The following is a 22,811-nucleotide window of genomic DNA, read 5'->3' as shown; positions in this document are numbered from 1 at the left end:
GAACGAATGCTCCTTTGTTTTGTTTCAGTTGCTTAGTTTGTTGGGTTGAATTGTTTAATTGTAAGAGCTGACGTACAGCTAGTGCCAGGCCTGTGCCAAGGCTTTGCTTCCAATATTCTTGCTATCCACTCAATAGTGGCCTCACTCACTCAAAAGTCAGCCTACCAAATGACCATGAGACCTAGAAGATGTGCACAGTGACCAGATCAGAAGCTTGCTGTCTATCTCATGCCCCCACCCAGGGCTACAAAACAGGGCTAAAAGGGATCTTTCTTCACCCTAAAACACTTTTTGCTGTGTCTGACTTTAAAATATCACACTCCCATAAATACTTCTAGAAAAAGAAAAGAAATAGTTCCTGTAATAACAGATAATCGAACTATAGATCTCAAAATGAAAGTAGACAACAACAGGCGGGACCCTGGGTGGAAATATTGGGACTCAGTCTTATGGTCCCGAGAGATTCCAATCTGCTTCTAAAAGAACCGGTTTCTGTATGACACCATCTGGGTTTACAGAAAGAGGGCCACTAGAACAAAATCTGGCCGTAGGTGAAGATCCAACTAACAGGATTGTCACACCAGCCAGCCTTCGGGAAGCGTTTCCTTTTCGTGGAGTATGACATTCAGTGATGTATCAGGATCTAAAAAGTAGATGTCTCCAGAACAGACTTCCTATCGCCTTTCACTGAGAATTTAGAACAATCTTTTTTGTTTTTCTATGTATTCATTCCTTCCCCTACCCTGGAAAAGCAGCAGCTTTTAGTGGTTGTTGGCTAAAAACCTAAAGAATAACTCTCAGTGAATTCTCTTAATAGCCACAATTCTCATCTAATTTCCTTGGCTGACTGCAATATTTAAAGGGCTGATTGTTTTTTACATGTTCCTATGATGCCTCTTGGAGAATCAATGTAGTGACATTTTACATAATTATATTGGGGTTTTCTTCCAATGTAGCATTTATTTCTTCTCTCTCTCTCTTTGATCCTTTTACCTCCCTAGGAAGACCAGCAGTAATCCTAATGTACACTGTAGACCTGGCGGCTGCAGGGCGCTGGCGGTCTGGGGAGGGGCCACAGCGTAAGAGTGCGCTGCAGCTGGCTGTGTGGGTGACACTGGCTAAGAATGCAAAGGCAAAGGGGCATCCCACTCTTTCTAAAGTTTCTAGAAGAAAACGAACAAGAACACCTTATTTTTTAAAAAAGGAAAAAGACAATGACACAACAAGAACATCAGTGAAAGCGATTGTCTCCTGGAAAAAGCTGACCAGTGTGTCTGATCTCCCTGGGTTAAAGCACACGGCACGAAAATCTCCTCGTTGGCATCTGAAGAGAGGGAGAGAGCATGTGGCTGGGCACAGACAAGAGAAACTGAAGTCCTGGCTCCCGGGAGGCCGCTTCCCAGTCGGCTGCATGCAAAGGATTTCAGCATGTGGGCTGCCACCTCTGAACACCACACAGAAACTACATGAGAAATTAAGCCAGGGAGCTACCTCAAACGTGGAAACCAAGCCTGAAAATGTGCGGTGAAAACATGGGTCTCACTCCAACAAAACGTCTTTTAAACATTAGACTCCACAAATGGTCTCTTTGGTTTGATAGGGGATGTCTGCCCTTGCCGAGAGTCTCGGGACAGCTGCCTGTACAGGTTGTCCTGGTATGCCTGAGCCACAGGTAGAGTCCGAGCTACCTTCACATCGGGATAGGAGGAGGCCTGGCTGACTCGCTCCAAGAGGTCTCCACGAGACCCATTAGCCAGCAACCCATGGGGGCTGTAATAATCGTCCTCCAGCAAATGGCCATTCTGTGCATTGTTGGTTTTGTTATAAAAGGCAATGTTGCTGATGGATGACGGTGGACTGAAGGACTCGGGCTGAGGCAGGTTGCCTGGAGACGTGGGACTGAGGACAGTGTCCACAGATGACACCGCCCAGGTCCGATTCTGCTGGTGGAGGTGGGGGTACTGCTGAGTCCGTGCTGTTTTGTCTATGATTCCCATGAACGGTGTGGTCCTGGATCGGGTGGGCTCACTGGGGTAACCTCCTTGAGTTGGAGACACTGGCGACAGCTCGTCACATGACCTCTCATATGCGGGTTTCAGTGGGATCTCCATTTGCTGGATGGAAGAAGATGGCCGGAAGGTTGGAGTTAGGTTGGAGGTGGAGGAGATACTATTGCTAGATGGAGAGAAGCGAAGGCCTACGCTTTGGGAATGCAGCAACGGCCTGGGAGTTGGCGGGTGGGGTTTGATTTCGTTAGGATTGACGCTAATAGGTCTTCTGATTAAATGTGATACATCAGGGGAACCTAGTTGGCTGGAGGAGCGCTCCAGATCTAGTTTTGAGTGACAGACTGGGTAATAGGATGCTGACTGGCTGCGTCCGATCTGCGGCGTCTGGCTGTATCTTGCACCACCCCGGTATGCTGAGGAAGGCCGCTGTGGAAGGTCCTCTTTGGTCAACCCTCCATGCTGACAGATGGCACCTGCACTCAGGCTGGCTTGGACGTGCTGCACCGGCCTCCCATCCCCTACGATCCCCCCAATTGACCCTTGATAAACCAACCGGCTCTGGCTGACTCCTATGTCTCCTTGTGAAGACTGGTATTTACTGGCCATTGAATGGGCTACTTGGCCATAGGCTCCTGTGGGGATGACAGTGCTTGAATGGACGGCTGGGCTGGGCTGGTTACTTCTCACAATCTGGGCCTTGGCAGGCTGTAGCCTGAGCCCTTGCTGGGGAACTGCCACAGGGAGCTGAGGCATCTGGTAGGGCCGCTGGGCCATTTTGGATAATGGAGATTTGGGTCTGCCAGGAAGCTGACTGATGTTTGTTTCCTGCTGATAGCGCACCGGTGAACCAGACTGGGATCTATAGACACTCATACTTTCAGCTGGAGGGCTGGCCCGATACTGGGGGCCTCTCCGGAGAGGGGAAGGGGGAGGGCTTGGATATTCTTTGCCCTGTCCTCCCACAGGAGGGGGGCTGAAACGGTAAGATCCTCCCTGATGAGCCGGGGAAGTGTGTGGTGGGCTAGGCCTGTAATGTGAGTTCTGATGAGTTGGAGAAAGGGCAGGTGAGGTGGACTGATAGGTCTGTCTAGTGGGAGAGCCTACAGAACTACTGGACCGGAAGTCAAAAACCTGATGAGAGCCAAGAGGTGAGCTGGAGATGTAGGCTGAGTCCCGAGGCGGGGGAGAGGAGGGAGGGCTCTGGATGACTGGGAGCCCCTGGCTGGGCCGGGCCTCTGTCTGGAGGCCAATGGAAACATTTTCAACATCCTGTTCCAGGTACTCCTCCTCGAATATATCCTGTACAGAGTATATATCTTCATGCTGTGGTTCAGGTTCTGCTTCTTCCGGCAACTGTTGCTGAGGCTGCGGTGGTGGCGGCGGTGGCGGCGGCTGCTGCGGCTGCTGCATCTGTCTACACTCTTCTTCCACTCGCAGCAGAAGCCTCTGGATCTCACGGTTGTTGGGACACAGCTTGATGGCCTCGTTCAGGTCCTCTAAGGCTGCTGCGAACTGTCTGCTTGACAAAATGTGAACACAGGAGCTGGAGTTATTCTGAATCCAGAGAAAGCACCAAGAGCTGAGAACACGGTCACTATCTCAGAGAGCTGTGGTGGCGTCTGTGGGAGTCTGGGGTGTTTCGGTTTAGTTGGATTTATAGGGAAGGAAACAGGTAGACTCATTCTGGAAGAGTCCGAATGATTCCCTAACCCATTCAGCCTCCATCTTCCTTCTGGCCTCTCTGGGAACAGTAGAGAAATGCCCCATTGTGTCAGTCCAGCCAGGCCCTTCAGGAAGTTGTTTTGGTGCCCAAACACACACCAGGCAGTATGGAAGTTGGGTGGGGTTGTCATTTACAGGGTCACTGTCAAGTAGCTTAGGAACAAAAATAACTACGTATTTAAAAATCTTGCTGATCCAGCAGAAATTTTTCTTTATGTTCTCAATATTTTAGCTCCAAATTTCAGGCCTGTTCTACTCTAGGCAAGAACCCTGTCTTCTGCCCTTTCTAACCCTCATCTCTCAGAATTGCTGTGTCTCCATTTGCTCTATCAAAGTGGGGCAGGCATTAGGCTTGCTGACTAGGCCACTCAGGGCTGGAGCTGAGCTGACTCCAAGGAGACTCTAATTTACAAAAGAAGAAATGAACTCTCAGAGACATTCCCATCTTCTCTACTAATATCACCTGAGAGGGGCAACTGGCCTTGTGAAAAAGGAACGATCCAGAGGGAAGGAGAATTTGAGTCAGGTTTCTGTGAGGACTTTGTTACCCCAGCTAGGTAAGAGTGCAATCACTGCCACCACCATCACTAGCCTCAACCTGGGTGTGATTTTCAGGACCATATGCCCCTGGTCATAGCAGTGAACCTGAGGCAGTTCTTTCCCATGCAGCTGGGGAGGAGGGCAGGAGGCATAAGAGACAGTGACAAGTTACACAAAGATCACTGATGGCAGGTTCTAGGTTCTTCTGGGAGCTTTTCTGCCCACTGGCCAAACTACAGCAGATGGGCACGAGGAACGTGGAATGGTGTTCTCTTGGGTCCTCTCCATCCTGACAGTAAGGACCTCATGACTCCGTGTGTGTGTGTGGTGGGTGATGGTTTAGGTGGAAGGCGGTCTGATGCCACCAGACTTGAGGACAGCCCCAGAAGGAAGACTGACTAATCTGGGATTCCCCAAACGCCTATGGGAGAAGGAAGAGGAACCTGTGATGTTAAGTGAACCATCCTACTTTCCCTTCTAAAAGGGGTGGTCGGATGCTCTGCTTAAGTGACTTCTTTAAGTCACCGTTGTCTCTTCATGCTAGCTGCTTTGGGGGTTGGAAAGTGCCTGAGATACGGCAGAGGCTTCTTGGAAGAAGCTGCCATTCTCCAGTGAAAAAGTGTTTCTCCCGAAGTGAAACATTCGTGGTCTCCACAGCCCAGGAGATTTGCCGATCTCGAGCTGAGGGCTGTGCTATGAGAGCCATCCCCAAAGCTTGGCCCTGAGAGTTCTCAAGGACAGAGATGTATTTGGGTACATATGCCCCAGGGTGGCCGACGCTGCCTTGGCCAAATTTTCAGAAAAGAGACCTCTTGCTTTCACCCTCTCTCTCTCTCCTCACCTGCTGCTGCGTTTTGCCCTTGCTCTCGCATAGTAAGCTTCATAAGATTTCGGTTTCAGCTCCAGGGCCTTAGTAGCAAATTCCTCCGCCATTCCAAAATCCTGTCATTACAATAGGTGTGCAAATGAGTCATTGATGAGATATAAAAAATAGACAACTTGGGAATAAAACAAATTATTTGTACATTTTTTGACATTCATGGATGGAAAGCCTGGGACGCTAGATGTGCCTGACATGGCTCTAGCCATGGGGCCTGTGGACTGCAAGTTCCTTCTGCCTTTGTCCTGTGTAGCCTTGCAACTGCTCACTGGACTTTAGCTGCCCAGAATATTAAAATAGTTTTAATTTTCCCTTTTTGCCTTTCTAATACAGTTCTCAGCCCGGAAGTCAAACACCAACCCTTTCCAGCAAAGCTCCTGAAGTTATCCACGCGTGTAGGAGGCAAACGCACACGTCCACAACTCACGTGGACCCTGGTCTGAGCCCCACACCTTCCTGCTACATGCACTACACTTCGGCTTTCTAAGGGACAGGTGAGAAGGTGTCCTGTAAAGTCCAGGAAGATGACGTCTGTAAAGGAAACTGCACTGACTACGGAGACTAGAGGGAGAGGGGGTGTCAGACAGACTTGGGTTCAATTCTCTGACCAGCTTCATAACCCCCGAGTGTATGATGTATTTTCTCATCCATACCTACTCCAGAGGTAGTATCAAGTGTGATCCAATATTTAAAAGCCCTGCACAGTTCCTGGCACACAGTAGGTGCTCATTAATTATCGTTTTCTTTCTATTTCACAGAGGCTTCTCTGGTCTGTTCCTTTTCTTCACTGGTTCCTTACTTAGGAAACACTTAAAATTAAAAACAAAACAAAACAAAACAAGAGAAGACCCCGGCTGTGACTGAGGTCTGTGCTGTCCCTGTGAGGAACATGCTCACAGGGCTGTGAACGCAGACCGTGGGGTGGGGTGGGGAACAGTGCCGCCTAGACAGTCTGCGGTTTTTAGTATTCCCTTAAATACTAAGCTCAAAGGGAAGGTTCCCCCTTCTTTTAGTGTCAAAGCCACAGTATAGCATGGTAGCCTCCGGTTATAGTCATGAGTTCTAAGGCAGAAAACAAGGCCTTGGGCAGAACAAAGGCTCTGGGGCATAGGTAAAAACATTGTTAAAAAGTTGGTGGGAAATCCTCTACCTAAGAAGGCAGACGTCTGGTGCTTGGCACAGTACTGGCCCAGGAGGTGGTTAACAACCGCTTCTGAACACATGTGGAGCTAGAAAGAATTTCAGCTTTTATGGGTCACCTTCTATCCCTGCTGTGCTTCCAGCCTTACCCTTTTATTTGTTCTTTTGGGACCATCATTATTCCTGAAAACATGAGGGCATTTTTAAAAAGTCTATTATTTGGTAGGGAAAAGAGATCAGTGGGTTGGCAGCAACTTCTGAGCTTTGCCTCATCCTCCTCGGCTGGTGCCAGGGGAGGCCTTGGTGCTGTTCCTTTCACTTCACAGGAGACCCCGTGGGCATGAAAACCTGTCTCCCGAGACCACCGCCCTCTCCCTTCCCGGCGTCGGGGCCTCTTCCACGTCCCCACTTCCCTCCGAACCACGGGGCAACTCTGCCTCTGAAGGTCATGGCTGTGTTCTCTGAGACAGTCAGGTTTATCTCAGGCTCCTTCCAAGTGTCAGGGTTTAGGGTCTGAAATGGATGATCTAAAGGTTACACACACAAATCATCTTTCTGGAAGATCCCTGGCCATGAGGTTTAAATCTTGCTTCCGTCCAGCTGAGTTTTTAATTGATCGATAACGTCTGTACGGCTTGGATTGTGTTTATCTCCTGAAGAACTGTGAGACCTCAGGCTGGTGGATGTCAGAGACTCCTGATGCAATCTTAGCTATTTCCAAAACCTGAGAGAGGGTTCTTGGCTTGGAGTGTCTTTATGTTAAAGGGCAGTGGCTGAGGGAGCAGTGGCTGGGGGCATCTGAGATGGGTCTGCAAAGTAGGCAGGAAGGACTGTGGCCTACCAGGGAGACGGTCAAGGTCCAGGGGGAGTTCTGAGATTCCCTCTAGGATGAGAAGGGACATGGCATGCTGGGATACAAAGATGAGGAAAGAGGCAAAAAGTTCAATAGCCTCAGAAGTTAAACCTTCAAGACCATGGTCCTGAGCCCTCCTCTTAGCCCTTCTTCAAATGACAAGGGACTATACCTGAGAGTAATGACTACAATTCATATCTAATTGCAACTGGAATTCTAGTGACTACTGCTCTCACGTTTTCCCAAAGACCAGAACATTGACTGGGTGGTATGGGGGTGGGAAAAGATGGTATTCTCATCACTTTCAGTGAAATTATGAACATTTAGAAAGCTGCAAAGTACCTGCAGCATTAATTTCTTTACAGTTTGAGATACAGATTATACTTAGACTTATTTCTTTCAAATTGCAAATGTCAGTGCTCTGTGAAGGACAACCAAGTTCCAAATGGGGCAGAGGAGGATTTCAGGGGTCTGGTAGAAGCTAATGAGTGACATGGGCTATCAGCTTCCAGGATTGCAGAAAGGAGTTGGGGTGACAGGGACTTACGTTCATTTTCCTGCGACACCGAGAGAGGTTGAGGAGGAGAGACACCTTTAGTTCCCGGAAAGTTTTCAAGTCCTCACCAAACCCTTCTCTAGGGAACTTCTTCAGGGCGTACTGGTAGCGCTGGGCAGCTTCCTTTACTTTACCTTTCTAATGGGAGCACAAGATGGCGAAACACACAGTTGGTCTGAGGAACAGCTGAGGAAGTGTGGTCCCCACTCCCTTCCTCTTCTCAGCAGCTGTTACTAAGGGCGAACCCTCCCAAACATCAGACTAGAGAGGAGTTCTGGCCCTGATGGTGACGGCAGAAGGGTCTAGTCTTTTCCATAGGAAACTCATCTGGCAGGAACGGCAAGGTTGAGGGGATACCCAAGACACAAGCCAGGGAGACAAAGCCTTGGCAAATGGAAGGCCCTAGACCCTGGCTTCCCAACTGGATTCCAAAGAGGCTGACCATGCTCATTTCAAAGTTCCTTTTGCTTGAAATGATCTCTACAGAACACATATGACTTCCTAGTACCAAGCACTCCAAAGTTATTACTTCTTCCTTAATTTCTGGCTTGTCTGGAGAACTCTTTTTTTGGTCTGACGATCCACCTGATCAGCCCTCTAGAAGTCATTCTCTTGCTCACGAAGGATGTGGGAGCTAAAGCAGTCTAGCGGTTGCTTCCCTAATCTCATGGCATAAAATAATACCAATCAGTGTTCCCTATTTTCGGAAAAGGCATGGAGCAGGGTGGCAGTAGAGAAGTGAAGTTTAGAGTTTGTGATTCCATCTGATGTTGCAGGAGGGATTATCCAAGATGAAGTAAATCTATGACCAATTTAGAGATCTGGCCATAGTGACCTTAAACTTTTCTTTCACTTTGTATCTGAAAATCTATAAGCTGAGCCCAGAAAGATGCAGGCAGCGTCTCCCACCCCTTTAGCTGATCGTCATCCACTCTATTCCTTCTCTATACTTACAACTCCACAGGGATCCCAGTCTTTTACTTTTCCCTTAGCACCATTCATGAAGGAGAGATTTGGAATCTTTCAAGGTAGAATTCTGAGGGGAACAATAATGGCACTGCATATTTTCATTAAGAGGACTTCTTGCCTCAGAATACCAGAAGTTATGCTATAACCAGGACATAACCTGAAAGCAATCCCATTGTGAAGTCCATAAATATGACATCTAGGGTAATGAGGACTTTCTTTGAAGTTGCGTAAAATCAAGGTTGGGCCAGGGCTCAAGCTTCCTGAAAGCCTGAGAGTCCTAGATTACCATGACTCACTCAAAGGGTACTTAGAAGATAGAATTCTGCTCCTAGGAACTTGTACACTCCTGACACAGGTGAGAATAATATGCTTCACAACTATTTTTCCTTAACTTTTAGTCCTGGGGAAATGTCAGTGATGCCTGCTGCCAAAAACTGGGTTGGATTTGTATGAAGTTTTGGGGGCGGGTAATCCAGCTGATCTCAACACAGTGCGATGACTTTGACATGGAATAGACCACGGAGTTTATTTGTGTCAGGGTATGGAGCCTTCAGCTTGGATTGTGAGTACAAAAAGACTCCATAGTTTTTGTAATTGTTGTCATTCAGTGAATGATTTCACACAAATCTTATAATTGCTATTTGTCTTGGTTTCCTTATCTTATTCAAGGACGCTGATAAGCTATTGTTACGTACTTTTTAATCTATGTATATATTATGACATATGAAAGCTAGGATCAACATAATGGAAATAGCTATACTACATAATTTTACTTTTACTTGTCCCATGAGTTTCCAGATCCTACCTAACAGATTCCATGTAGAAATCGACATAACCACCGGTTAGTGACCAGGTGAAACCAGGGCTTCAGGCTGATCAGCTGCAGGCAAGTATAGGCTACCCTTGCTCTCTTGGTAAGGCAGAACCCCAGGATCCCCAACATATGAGGCCATCACTGAGGAACAGTATTTTCCCTTGGCCTCTACTACAAAAGTTGGCCTCTACTACAAAAGATGAGAACTGATTTCAAGACTTTGGAAGATTCTATACATAGAAAACAGCGAGTGGCCATTCTGAAGAAACTGTGTCCCTCCCTCCCCTCACCTTATAAAACATGTCCCCCTCTTCCATCAGCTTGCTCAAGAGGATGATCATGATGTCTGGCTTGGAGGTGGCCATCGCCCATGTGGCTGGACCTGTAGTGTACAGGATGCATGATGGGTAAAAAACTCATACAATGTAAGGGTGGTAGGAAGCTAGGTGAAAAAAATACCCTGGGGGAATTTCTGCTGAGAGAACAACTTGCTCCACAATCAGTACCTCATCTTTTAGACCTGGGAGTATTTTAGTAACTCCCACTGCCAAGAAGCTGCATTGGATTTGTATTCACCTTAAAATAAGAATATTGGAACCATGTGAGCCTGCCCCACATGAGGGCAGCAAAGCCTGCATGCTGCATGTGGGCAGGCAATGGCTCAGTCTGGAATTATTTTAAATAAGGAAATTGGGAGAAAGGATTTATATTAAACATTACCACAGGATTTGAAAAGTCCAAAAAGGGTAATTTATTTTGGATTTGGGACTCAAAACCCCCAGACATTTAGCCTCTTAACTTTAAAATATGTACTTTGCAAAAGGGAAACCACTGATAACTCTAAAGCTTCCCTTAAATGATAAGTACCCACTAGGACTCCCCGGGATTCACTTTGAAGCAGGAGCACAGTTCGAATGTCAATCAGACGTGAAACAAACCAACATTACTGAGGATGACTTTACCCACAAAAAGAAAGAAAAGGTTACATTGATTAGTTTACAAATGCCTGAATTATTTACAAACTATGCTTTTCAAGGTTAGTTATCAAAAGTTCAAGTTATTCTCTACAACAGTCATTAAAAAAAATCTTCTTTTAAGGTGAAGTAAATTAAAAGATTAGAGGTGTAGGGAACTCATGCAGGCTAAACCAAAGAGGAGAAGGCAAAGCTGACCAAGCCATCAGACCACGCCTGATGCTGACAGCGGTGAAATATACCTCGTGGGCGACTCGGTAACGTCTGACAACCTTCAAAGAAAGGAGAAAACAAAAAGTTGTAGGAGAGGAAAAAAAAATGGATGAAGGTGAAAAAAAAAAAAAAAGAAGGAAAAAGCAGCAGTGAGAGGCAGGCAGCACAAAGCCAGCATATCAGCCAACCCTCGTCTACAGGTCTGTGGGCTTGGGGAGCAGCTGGGACAGCGGCAGCAGGGACTTGAGTCTGAAGCACATTCAGAGCAAGGGAAAGCAAAGGCTCACGGCAGTGCAGAGATCCAGGATGCTGACAGGGTGGGGCTGGTACAGAGGCAGTGTTGAGAGGTGCTTAAGGCCAGAGCAGCCTCCTGGCTAAGGCTACAAGGGACATGGTAGAGAACCATGTGGTTCTGGACACAGGGGACTGCAGACCACGGCTCACATGGTGCTTTCTCTGGGCCAAGAGCCTCTCTGTTCACTTGGACAATAATTGGGCCAGGGAGGAAGGGGAACTATATATGCTCACACCAAATACCCAGGGCAGCCAGACCACTGGACCAGTCTGGCCCCTGGGCACAGATGGCCAACACCTTCTTCCCTTCTCCTACCTATCTTGGCTCCTTTCTTCAGAAGAGTGACAACAACAGAAGTGTTCCGGCACCCCACTGCCCTATCCAAAGGGCGCATTCCACTGTAGTCAACGTGCTCGATCATGGCCCCGTGATCTACCAGGAACTGAACCTAGGACATGGATCAAGCAGAGCAGTTAGGACAGGTGTAATGGCTCAGCACTGTTCCATGAGGGCTCTGGCTGCTGCCTGCCCTTTTTCAACTGCTGGCCTGAACCAGGCTCTGCCGCCATGGTATTTCAGGCCTTAGCTATATTCTTGATCTTTAATAGCATTTTGAATATTCTTGCTCTCTAGCAAGTATAGATGTGAGAGCTCTGTATCAGGAATCATCAATACATCACTCCACTTTCAACTCCAGGTAGTATGGATGGAGAACAGCCCTCTCTCTGCTCTCCTGAGGCTTGTTTAAAGGTACTTACCACCTCAGCATCACCATAGAAAGCTGCCAGATCCAGTGGGGTACGGCCATTCTTGTCAGCATGGTCTGTGGCAGCTCCGTTATCCACCAGAGAACGTACTACTGAGAGATGGCCCTTCAAACAAGCCCAGCTGAGGGCTGTCAATCCTTCTTTGTCCATGAGAGCAATGGAGGCACCTGCAAAGGCAAGTGATAGCACAGGGCTGAGGAGACATGGAAACGCACAGCAGGAGGGGAAGCACTGAAGGGGCACGCTGCTACAAAGAACACCGCTCGTTTCCAGACTATTTCCATTTTAAGACCGATCCTGGTATGCCAGTTACACCTCAACTGTTAAAAGTTCATCCTACAAGCTTTCAATAAAACAGATTCCAGTTGTTTTACTGGGTATTCAAGGTCATCCACAATCTATTCCCAATTACTCTCTATACCTGTTTTATTATTCCCCTGTGAAAATCCTCCACTTCAGCCAAATGGATGTGCTCACTGCCTCTTGGATCTCCCGTCAGTCCTCCTGCATCCTCACTCTCTGCCTCTCAGATCTCCCGTCAATCCTCCCACATCCTCACTCTCTGCCTCTCAGATCTCCCGTCAATCCTCCCACATCCTCACTCTCTGCCTCTCAGATCTCCCGTCAATCCTCCCACATCCTCACTCTCTGCCTCTTGGATCTCCCATCAATCCTCCCGCATCCTCACTCTCTACCTCTTGGATCTCCCATCAATCCTTCTGCATCCTCACTCTTGGTCACGCTGCTCCACGTGTGTGGAAGAGCTTTTCTTCCCCCATGACTTGCCTCACTTCTTGCCATTTTCTTTTTTTTTTTTTTTTTTTTGAGACGGAGTCTCGCTCTGTCGCCCAGGCTGGAGTGCAGTGGCCGGATCTCAGCTCACTGCAAGCTCCGCCTCCCGGGTTTAGCCATTCTCCTGCCTCAGCCTCCCGAGTAGCTGGGACTACAGGCGCCTGCCACCTCGCCCGGCTAGTTTTTTGTGTTTTTTTTTTAGTAGAGACGGGGTTTCACTGTGTTAGCCAGTATGGTCTCGATCTCCTGACCTCGTGATCCACCCGTCTCGGCCTCCCAAAGTGCTGGGATTACAGGCTTGAGCCACCGCGCCCGGCCCTTCTTGCCATTTTCTAAGAACTATCTCTATCCTCCTGCCTCTAAGAAGCTTCTCACAGTTCACTGCTACCTCATCTTAAATATGCTTAACATAAGTCAACTTATTCCATTATTTATCTATTTTTATGTATCCTATTTGCATGTAATAAATTCTCAATGAGCGTTTTCTTCTTCTTCCTCTTTTTCTCTCTAGATGCAGTCTTGCTCTGTTGCCCAGGCTGGAGTGCAGTGGCCCAATCTCAGTTCATTGCAACCTCCACCTCCCAGGTTCAGACAATTCTCCTGCCTCAGCCTCCCAAGTAGCTGGGATTAAAGGCACGCACACTACGCCCCGGCTAATTTTTGTATTTTTAGTAGAGACTGGGTTTCACCATGTTGGCCAGGCTGGTCTTGAACTCCTGACCTCAAGTGATTGGGCTGCCTTGGCCCTTATCACACCGGAGCTCAGTGAATTTTTTCTGAACTGAGCAGAAGCCTTCCACTGGTAATAGTGCTAACTCCTTGAGACAGTCTCATCAAATAAGAGCCCGGGACATGTTTGTCATTGATCACAGGGCCAGGCCACCTTCTTCCTCCCCAGGTGGGGAAAATAAACACATGAGAGGACACTGAGCCCAGGCCACGAAAGAAATCTGGAGTTTAATCTAATAAAGTTAAATTCATAGAATCACAGAATAAAATGGTGGTTACCAGAAACTAGGAGGTGGGGGGGGATTGCGGAGATGTTGGTCAAAGACATATAATTCACTTAGAAAGAAGAAATAAGTTTAAGAGATCTACTGTACTGGTTATTAACCAGCAGACTAAATCTACTCTATAGTTCTTAACTATAGTCATAGTGATAGTTAATAACAATATATACTTGAAAATTGCTATGAAAGTACATTTTAAGCATTTTCAGCAGAAGAAAAAAGATAAGTGTGTAAGGTAAGGCACACGTTAAGTACTTGAGTTAGCCATTCCACAATGTATACATATATAGCTTGAGTATCCCTAATCTGAAAATCTGAAATTAGAACTGCTCCACAATCTGAACCTTTCTGAGGGCCAACATGACACTTAAAGGAAATTCAGATTGCAGCATTTTGGATTTCACATTTTTGGATTAGAAATGCTCAACCAGTAAGTATAATGCAAATAGTTCAAAATACAAAAAATAAAATCCCAACAGAAGCGTTTCAGGTAAGGGATATACAACCAAGCATTTCAGATAAGGGATATATAGCCTGTATCAAAACATCATGTTGTACACAATACTGCTCCTTTTTATGGTTAGACATGTTTAGCTACACAAATACCACTGTGTTACAACTGTTCACAGTAACTCAGTGCAGTAATACGCTGTACAGGTTTGTAGTCTGGGAGCACCAGGCTGTACTATACAGCCTACGTGTGTAGTAGGCTATACCGTCCAAGTTTGTGTAAGTGCACTCTATGATGTTTACAAATGACAAAATCACCTAAGGACACAATTCTCAAAATGCATTTCTCTGAACCTATCCCCATGGTTAAGCAATACATTATGGCATATTCAATTTTTACTTGTCAATTAAAAAAATAAATATTTCACTGGATGCAGTGACTCACACCTATAATCCCAGCACTTTGGGAGGCCGAGGTGGGAGGACTGCTTAAGGCCAGAAATCTGAGACCAGCCTGGGCAACATGGTGAGACTCTGTCTCTACAAAAAACTAAAAAATTAGCCAGGTGTGGTGGTGTGAGCCTGTAGTCTTAGCTACTAGGAAGGCTGGGATGGGAGGATGAGATGGGAGCATTGCTTGAGCCCAGGAGTTCCAGGCTTTGGTGAGCTATGATCAGGCCACTGCACTCCAGCCTGGGTGATAGAGTAAGACCTTGTCTCTAAAAAAAGACAAAAACAAAAACAAAAAACAAATACAAATCAAATAAACAAGAAATTCAGAGTTTAAACTACTCAGCCTTATTCAATAATTCCATTCCCCCCTTTTAAATTCTCCACCCACCCTTTCATATTCTGGATCTGTTTCCCTTCAACATTTCCATTTTCACTTGAAAGGATCAAGCATACTTGACATGCTGTTTTGTAATCAGTCTAAAATCCAATCTACAACTGGTTCTTAAGGCCCAGACTGTAAGGCCTTCGATGGCAAGAAGCGCATCATTTATTTGCTAGAAGAGTACCTAAGACAACTCTTTCCACACAGTAGGCAAGTCATATTTAACTACATCAGAGACCAACTTACTGCACCAGGACACTTGGCTGCGCCCTCAGCTGGTCAGGATTCAGGTATCAGCTCAAGCTTAGGACCTGCCACAGCAGGCTCAGGGTTTACTCAGCAGTTATCTAGCCTATCACCTTTGCATCCCTAGAGGTCAGGAGAGTTTGTGGTTTCCCACAGGAGGATGAAAAGCTGCAAGGGACCATATCTTAATCCTGATGAGAGCCATTTATGTAATAGTATAGTTTGTAATTAAAACACTGACTCTAATATGGAATAAGTTTAAATACGGAAGAGAGTCCAAGGCATTTCCTCAGATACAACATCTATAAATTTCCTGGACAAAGTATCCAGTGGTGGAAAAAGTAGGATAAGAAAGTTTTGGATGTATATTACAGATGAATTGATTTTTCCAAAGATAAGGAAAGAGAAGAAATTAAAAGGGGATACATATGAAACAAATCCATAATATGTTAAACACTTCCAAAATCCAATTTGTAATCTTCCTCTTCTCTTTTTTCTTTCTCTTGCAGTTAATGAAATCACAATTCTTCCAAATGTCCATCTTACAACTCTGGAGTTATCTTTAACTCTTCTATCCTTATTTCCTACATCTAATCAGACTTCATATCCAAAATACCTCTTGCACATAGCCCTTTTGTTCTATTCTGAAAACTACTGCCCTTGGGTTAGGACCTCATTATGCCTCATCTGTTCCATTACAAGGGCTTCCTAACTGATCTCCTGGCTCCTTTATCAAATCCACTATTCACATACTGCCAGAGTGATTGTTTTTAAAGCATAACTCTACCATCAATTCCTTATTTAAGAATTTTAAAAGCCTCTCCAGATTCCTTTAGAATTAAGTCCAGATTCTTCTAACTTGGTCCTTTTCCATTTCCATATACCTTTCCAATTTTATTTTCTGTAGTCCCCTTATACTTTACTAGACAGCCTACATATTTCTCCAAACCTGTCACTCCTCTTCGGCCTTTCGTCTATGTTACTTCCTCTCCCTAAATATAGAAGATTTTTCCTCTTCGAATTTCAAAGTCTGTCCCAGTCTAACTCAGAGGACCCCTGTATCAGAGCACTCAGGATTCTCTGCTTTTTAAGGTATTTATCTTTGTTTCATCTCTTCCTTGCCACATTATAGACCCTTTGAAGGCACAGATTATAGTATATTAATTACAAAAATCAGAACCACTCATAGTTCCTAGTATAGTGTTCTGCTAACAACACAGCCTAAATAAATCTTTGTTGAATTCATTAAGCCTCTCATTTAAATGTGGAAAAAAATGAAACAGTACAAAGATGAAAATGTCTTCGCTGGTAAGGGAGAACAAATACCTGGAATCTATGACTACGGAGCCTCTACTGGCACATGACAGGTACTTTGCAGCTATCTAAAGGTTATCAGGGGCTCAAGAGGTCCTGCCTCTTTCAGTGGACTTGGTTTGTTCTGGAATATTTACTCCAGACACATCTTATCTTGAGAATTCAGGCACATTCTCCCTCCTCCCTGCTATCCCCAGCAGAAATGAAGATAGATATCATGAAGCCAAATTTCTTTGGTAGCTTATATGGGGAAGGCAAGAGCCACTTTGCACCCTGTAAGAGCAACTCTCTGATTCTGACCCAGTCTTGAGTCTGTGGAAACAAATCTTACTTGAGGGATCCAGCTAAAGATCCAATAAGTCTCTGATTGAGCTGTAGTTTGAAATCTTAGAAGAAACCTAAATTTCTTCCTAATTAAACGACCCTCAGTTGCTCTGGCCTAGGCATAATTCTTCAGGAGGTTGGTTTCCTTGAAGGAAAGTACATGTGCTTGTGGATATAATTACAGACCTTTGGGTCCAGTTTACTAGTAGCAGAGGCTAATTGGAATGACTACCTCTGACTGCCTCTTGCTTCAAGCAAATGCTCAAGCTCCACTAGATGGCACTGCGGAGTCTCCAGTGATGAGCTTTTGCTACTACAGAGGTCCACCATCAGCAGCCACTGTTATGCACAGGCCATGGAGGTCACAGCAACCAAAAGGAGCCTGACGTGCTTTACGATGGTGGTGTGATCAACATCTCCTTTAACTTCTTTCCCATTCACCAGGAATTTGTGGATGTTGGTAAGTGTCAAAAGGAATTTATTACAACGGGTAATAATCTGGATCCCCCAAATAAGATCCCACAGTCAGCAGGGGTCTTCACTGGCATTTGCCTCCTTTGAATTCAAGAAAAATATTAGTTGTGTAGGCTTACAAAAGAATTGATAAACTTGAAGTCAAAACACAATCCCTGGAAGATGAACATTTATTGAGTATATATTTTTTGAAAGTCAAAGTTTGGAGACTACTGATCTGAATGAGAATTTAGAATATGTTAATTTTATTTAAATCCCTCAAGTCATAAAGAAATAGAGGGTATTAGAGTTAGAAGCACTACACTGAATACAAGAGGGGAGGAGATAGCCTTTCATTTTCCAACCAACTGGATTAATATCTGTTCTTAGCATCTCCTGGGATCCACTGCTGGAAATCATGAGTTCACCAGGTAATGATGGACACTGGCCAACTAGCTCTAGCATCCCAAGACTAACCTTGTGCAAGTAGAAAGTCCACAGTTCCTAGATGGCCTTCCGAAGCAGCCATCATCAGGGGAGTGCGGCCTTGCTTGTCTGCCATGTTGACATCAGCTCCATGGGTCAGTAAAAGATCAACAATCTGCAAGTGCAGAGAAACAGGGACCAATCAGCCCAAAGAAGAGCTGTGGAGAAGACAAGTGCACACTATCTCATACTCTGTAGGAATTCCTACTGCTGTACCAGTCACCTCTCTATGCATCTTTCCACTACCCTCTAGAAGTATCTGCAAAGTCCTAGTACCATGTGATTTAATCTCTACCTCTCTTAGGGACAGCCAAATGAGAAGGATTCAACTCTCAATGTCTGACTCAGCTACTAAGTAAAAAAGAACTTAACAAAAGTCAAGATGTACGATTAAACAATCCCATAATGGAAGTTCCAACATAAATCACTCCTTTATTGCCCTCTAGTGGTTGCAAATTTGCCTGCAGTTAATACTTCCAACCGAACTGAACATAATAAAGTGTCTCTGATAACTCTTTAGGGCTGTTTGGCTTCTACAGCCTTTTTTCTATTGAAATACTTCTGAAGATTATTATCAGTGTGCTTTCCTTTCTATCCTAAGTGTATAAATTAACATTTATCCAGAATCCAAACATCTAAAAGGATTGTATCATTAGAATTTGCATTCACTGTATTTTCTTTCAGTAAGTCTCAGACATCTGCAAGTAAGTGATTAGCTAAGTTCGCTGAGAAATGAACCTTCCAAGGAGACTTTGGATACTGTGTAATGTGAGAAGGAGGTCACTCTATTACCAGGACAAAAGTGGCTAGTCCTTCTATACAAAGTGATCGTTTTGAATGTTAACTGTCGTATTCTCAATTAACCAGAATATTCACAACAAAGGTCCAAGTCCTCAAACCTGATCACTACTGGGTAACCCAAACTTTACTTGTGATCATTTTGCTCTGTGTATCAGAAGTCCTCACATAGAACTCAGTCCTGCCGGAGGGACCGGAAGTGGTCACCCTGCTTACCTGCCAGTGGCCCTGGCGCACTGTGCTGAATAGTGGCACTGCCCCTCGGCGGTTTGGCTGGGCCACTGCTGCCCCTTGTTCCAAGAGCAGACGGCACACCTCCAGTTTGCCCCTTCCGGCTGCAGCTGTTAGGGCTAAGGGCAGAGAACAAAGACTGAGGATAGGTGGTTCTTGTCCTCTCCAGTGCTCCATGTTAAACGTGATATATCCCTGTGTTTCATTAATGTAATTGCTACTTTACTTCTAAGAATGATGATTTTTGCCACCTTTTCCTTAAAGAAAAGTTGTAAAGAAAAATAACGAATAAAGACACATTTAAATTGCCTCACAATATTTGGGGACAATTACAATAATAATAAATCTATTGAAAACTCACCTTTAATCAAACTCACTTGGTTTCATTTTCCCTGACTAGACTGTCTTCTCTGCTTTGGTCTACCTCTCGTTTGGTACCTCTTCCTAGCTACAAATTTTCTTAGTCCACGTGTGGGTGGAATCTAAAGACAAGATCTTTGCAGAGATAAAGTTTTTTTTTTGTTTTTTTTTTTTAGAATTAGCTGGGAACTACCCCCAGCCAAGCTCTACCCTGGGCTCTTAATCCTAGAGAACCAAAGTTAGGAATTGCAGTCCAAAGTCTTGGGTCAGTTTTCATTCTTTTTCTTCATTAGTTGATACAGACGTTTCTGGTACATTTGCAATCATTTTTAATATAAGGATTAGAATGATTCAAGGTAGCAATCTTAAAGATGAGAGAAGAGGTATGACAAAGACTATTTTCTTCTGAATATAAAATAATGAAGTCACAGGTAAAAATAGCTACAGTGAGTTTAAGAGACACATTAGGAAAAAAACAGAAACATTCTTCTTGTGCTGCTATCCACTGACAGTATGATCTCTGACACAAAGGAGATTTTACGAATGCCTGTTTGGCCCTCAGAGTATCATTTCAACAGCAGAAAGAAGAGTCTGGAGATACGAAGTCTGTCTTTTAACAAATATGTATTTGTTTCATTTAACCGTGGAATCTCAGGTGCACAAGTCTATTGTTTTAAAAAATGAGGGGTACGGAGGATGGAAACACTGTTAGAACATGTAGGAGTTATACTTCATTTTAAATAGGATAAAGATTTTTTTTTTTCCAAATTGACTTAAAAAGTTGATGTAGTAGTCAGCAGGGCCTTCTTTCATTATGGCCTCCTACTCCACTAACAAACCAGAAAATAATATCTGGCAGGCACAGATACTGCAGTTTGCAAACTTTAAAATGTATTCAGAGAAGCAAATAACATTTATATCAAACGGACATTTGCATTCGTTTCCACTTAAGTGCAAATTATGGGATTTTGTCTCTGGACTTGGCCAAATTTATCCACTACTGAATCATATGCAAAATGAAAACTACCTGTAATTTCCACAAATATAAACCGTCAAGTAACACTTTCCTTCCTTCTGCAAGGATAAGAACGACTTATGAAGTAAAATGTGGTAATTTTAGAAGACACACGCACTCTTCAACCAGTTCTATCTATGGCTTGTCTTATGTGTATTTTCAGTTTTACTTTGGAACTCCTGACATTGACATTTCTTTTCAGTTCCTTACAGGAGGGCAGTGGCTTGGTCCTATCTGAGGTGAGGGTCATTTCCAACCCTGAGTGGATGAGCTCAGGTGTTAATGGCTATAATTATTTACTGGATAAAGAAGTTTCATTTCTTGTTTTTTAAATATAAGCTATGTTCCCTCTTTCTCAAGTTCATATTTCTAATAGGTTAGAAAACAAATTGTGAATTCTATATATGGGTCAGAACGCAAGAGTAGTTTAATAATTTGACTGGATAGACACTTACTAGGAATCATAAGAATTATCTCGGTGCATAAAACAAACCATTTGGAAAATTTCTAACCCACATTCTGAACCCATTTAAAGTAGTTGCTAGGTTGATAAGGTTGCAGCAAACCTCTGTATGTGAAGGGGCCAAATACATTATTTTTCATGAAAGAACTTGCAGCATCCTAGAGAAAATATACACAGTATTTCAGAATCAAGCCTCTCACTAATGATGCCAGTTCACAGAACACATCTGAATATTCACAACCAGTGCCCATCTGGAAAGCCACACTGTCCAGTCTGATAATTCTATTGCTCTGGATGCCCCATTTCTCCCCACTGGATAACACATTTATATGTGAGGGAATGTTCCATTTGGCCTTTTTCTTTGTTGTATCATCTCTGTTGTTTAGGTTATGATGTCATTTGGCAGCAACCTTCAGCTGATAGCTGGACATGGTTATTAACACAGCTGGCCAATTTCATCTCAGAACAACACAACTATGTAAAATGGAATCTGGGCTTTTCAAAATCCAAGAGCAAGGAGTTGTATGGCTGGATTTTATATGAGATTTATCAAAAACTGTTAAAACTTTCTAAAAGAAAGGAGATGAAGGTAAAGCCAATTCTATAAAACACCAAACTGCAAACAGAGCAGTTAGGAGCCAACTTTCTTCCTAAAAGAGCAGTAACAGAATTTGTTCCCTAGCTTGTCAGCATCTGACAAGATGATCTGACAGAGATGGTCTTTTTTCAAAGGGAAACATCTAAGGAGTTGGAAGAGGCAGACAGGATGTAGCTCAGAGTTGGGGAAACAGCCAGAGTCTGCTTGGATGGGATGCTGACAGCAAAGAGAATGCAGAGATGCAAATGACTCTTTCATCTACTTTCGACCTTGGAAGAGTCCAGCACAGACAGGTCGTGTAAGATCAAGGGGTGGGGGAGGAGGGGGAAGTGGCTGGGGAGAAATAAACTGATCACCGCTATCCAAAATACCATTAATAAAACATTTATTGAGCTATTTGTCAGACACTGTCTCTGCTGTCAAAGAACTCGTGGTTAAGGAAACAGATGAATATGTTAATATAGAGTGTGATATATACAATGGAGATATGTCCTTGGTATGAGGGAGGGCACAGAGGAAGAGGTTTCTGAGATGGCCTCCAGGTAGAGATGATAATGTGAGCTAGATGCTAAAAGATGAACAGGAGATTTACAGGCATGGAAGGTGTAGGGTGGGCCAAGGGAGAGCATGAATAAAGGCACTGAGGGGAAACCAGCATGCTTACTGTTATTGGAATTACTGGAGAAGACAGGAAATATATGAGGCTGGAGATAATTACTGGTCTTTTTATGCTACATTAAAGGACTTAATCCTACAAGTAGTAAATGAAGGTCAGTAAGCAGGAAAGTGACCCAAACAGACTATGGCCTAAAAAGATCACTTTGGCTGAAGTCTGAAAGATGTATCACAAAAGGGTGAGGCTAGAGGCAGAAGCTCAATTAGGAGGTAGCTGAAATAATCTAGGCAAAAGATGATGAGGGCAGGAATTAAAGGAATCTAGTAAGTTTATTTTGTAAACTCTGGTTTCTTTTTGGGGCCATATATTTCCAGGGTTGGCCTCCAGAAGTGCTAGAAGCTCTCAGTGCTGGTCCTGGTCTGTGCCCACAACATAAGGGAGAGGAAGGTGTGGTGAACAGTCTTGTCACCTTGTTTGCTTTTCTTTTGTGGTGTTCTGTAAGAAGTCTGTGAAAACCCTATGGGATGGGAGGGGGCCAGCAGATGGTGAAAGCTGGTTGTAACATCTGGAAAGAGAAAGAGGCTACAAATGGAGGATGAAAGCAACCAGGAGGCTCTAGTGATCTGCCTTCAGAAAATCTTGATATCTAAAAATCACACCCCAATTAATATTCTAAGATTCACTTTCTCCCTCTACATTTTAACATCTCCAAAATTGGAATGCATCTTACAATTAATGTGATAATAAAGAATTGTGTTGTGTCAATATAGTTGGCAGAAGTTGTTTGTTTTTGTAGTGGCACAAAATACTGGATATATACTTTCTTAGAGTTAACGGTGTCAGATTTGATAGAGTGAGTGACACATATTATAGGAAACATCATGACCATTGTATTTTCCTGAGGCTAAAAATTGTCACTTAGGTCCTGGTTGCAGATATAAGCCCCCACCAACTAGCTTTGGGTCACAGACCACAAACCACATATAAAAATGCAAAAATAGGCCGGGCGCGGTGGCTCAAGCCTGTAATCCCAGCACTTTGGGAGGCCGAGACGGGCGGATCACGAGGTCAGGAGATCGAGACCATCC

The 22,811-nt window shown here is 44.4% G+C and overlaps 1 protein-coding gene across 1 annotated transcript in view; it reads right to left on the bottom strand.

The window, feature by feature from the left end:
- Positions 1 to 1,166: 1,166 nt before the first annotated feature.
- The window catches only part of TANC2 (tetratricopeptide repeat, ankyrin repeat and coiled-coil containing 2), a 478,795-nt gene continuing 457,150 nt past the window's right edge, over positions 1,167 to 22,811 (bottom strand). Inside the window, exons 20-28 of the mRNA XM_011947922.1 lie at positions 18,657 to 18,790; positions 17,634 to 17,757; positions 11,724 to 11,899; positions 11,281 to 11,413; positions 10,700 to 10,729; positions 9,774 to 9,865; positions 7,692 to 7,838; positions 5,113 to 5,213; positions 1,167 to 3,525 (exon numbers count right to left, since the gene is read on the bottom strand). Of these exons, the coding sequence (XP_011803312.1) occupies positions 1,560 to 3,525; positions 5,113 to 5,213; positions 7,692 to 7,838; positions 9,774 to 9,865; positions 10,700 to 10,729; positions 11,281 to 11,413; positions 11,724 to 11,899; positions 17,634 to 17,757; positions 18,657 to 18,790 (2,903 nt within the window). The 3' untranslated portion in view covers positions 1,167 to 1,559. The remainder of the gene's footprint in view (positions 3,526 to 5,112; positions 5,214 to 7,691; positions 7,839 to 9,773; positions 9,866 to 10,699; positions 10,730 to 11,280; positions 11,414 to 11,723; positions 11,900 to 17,633; positions 17,758 to 18,656; positions 18,791 to 22,811) is intronic.

Source organism: Colobus angolensis, unplaced genomic scaffold, assembly GCF_000951035.1.
Source record: "Colobus angolensis palliatus isolate OR3802 unplaced genomic scaffold, Cang.pa_1.0 Scaffold271, whole genome shotgun sequence".
Classification (NCBI taxonomy): Eukaryota; Metazoa; Chordata; class Mammalia; order Primates; family Cercopithecidae; genus Colobus; species Colobus angolensis.
The sequence above is the reverse complement of the archived record's forward strand: the minus strand, read 5'-3'. Positions and strand labels throughout refer to the sequence as shown.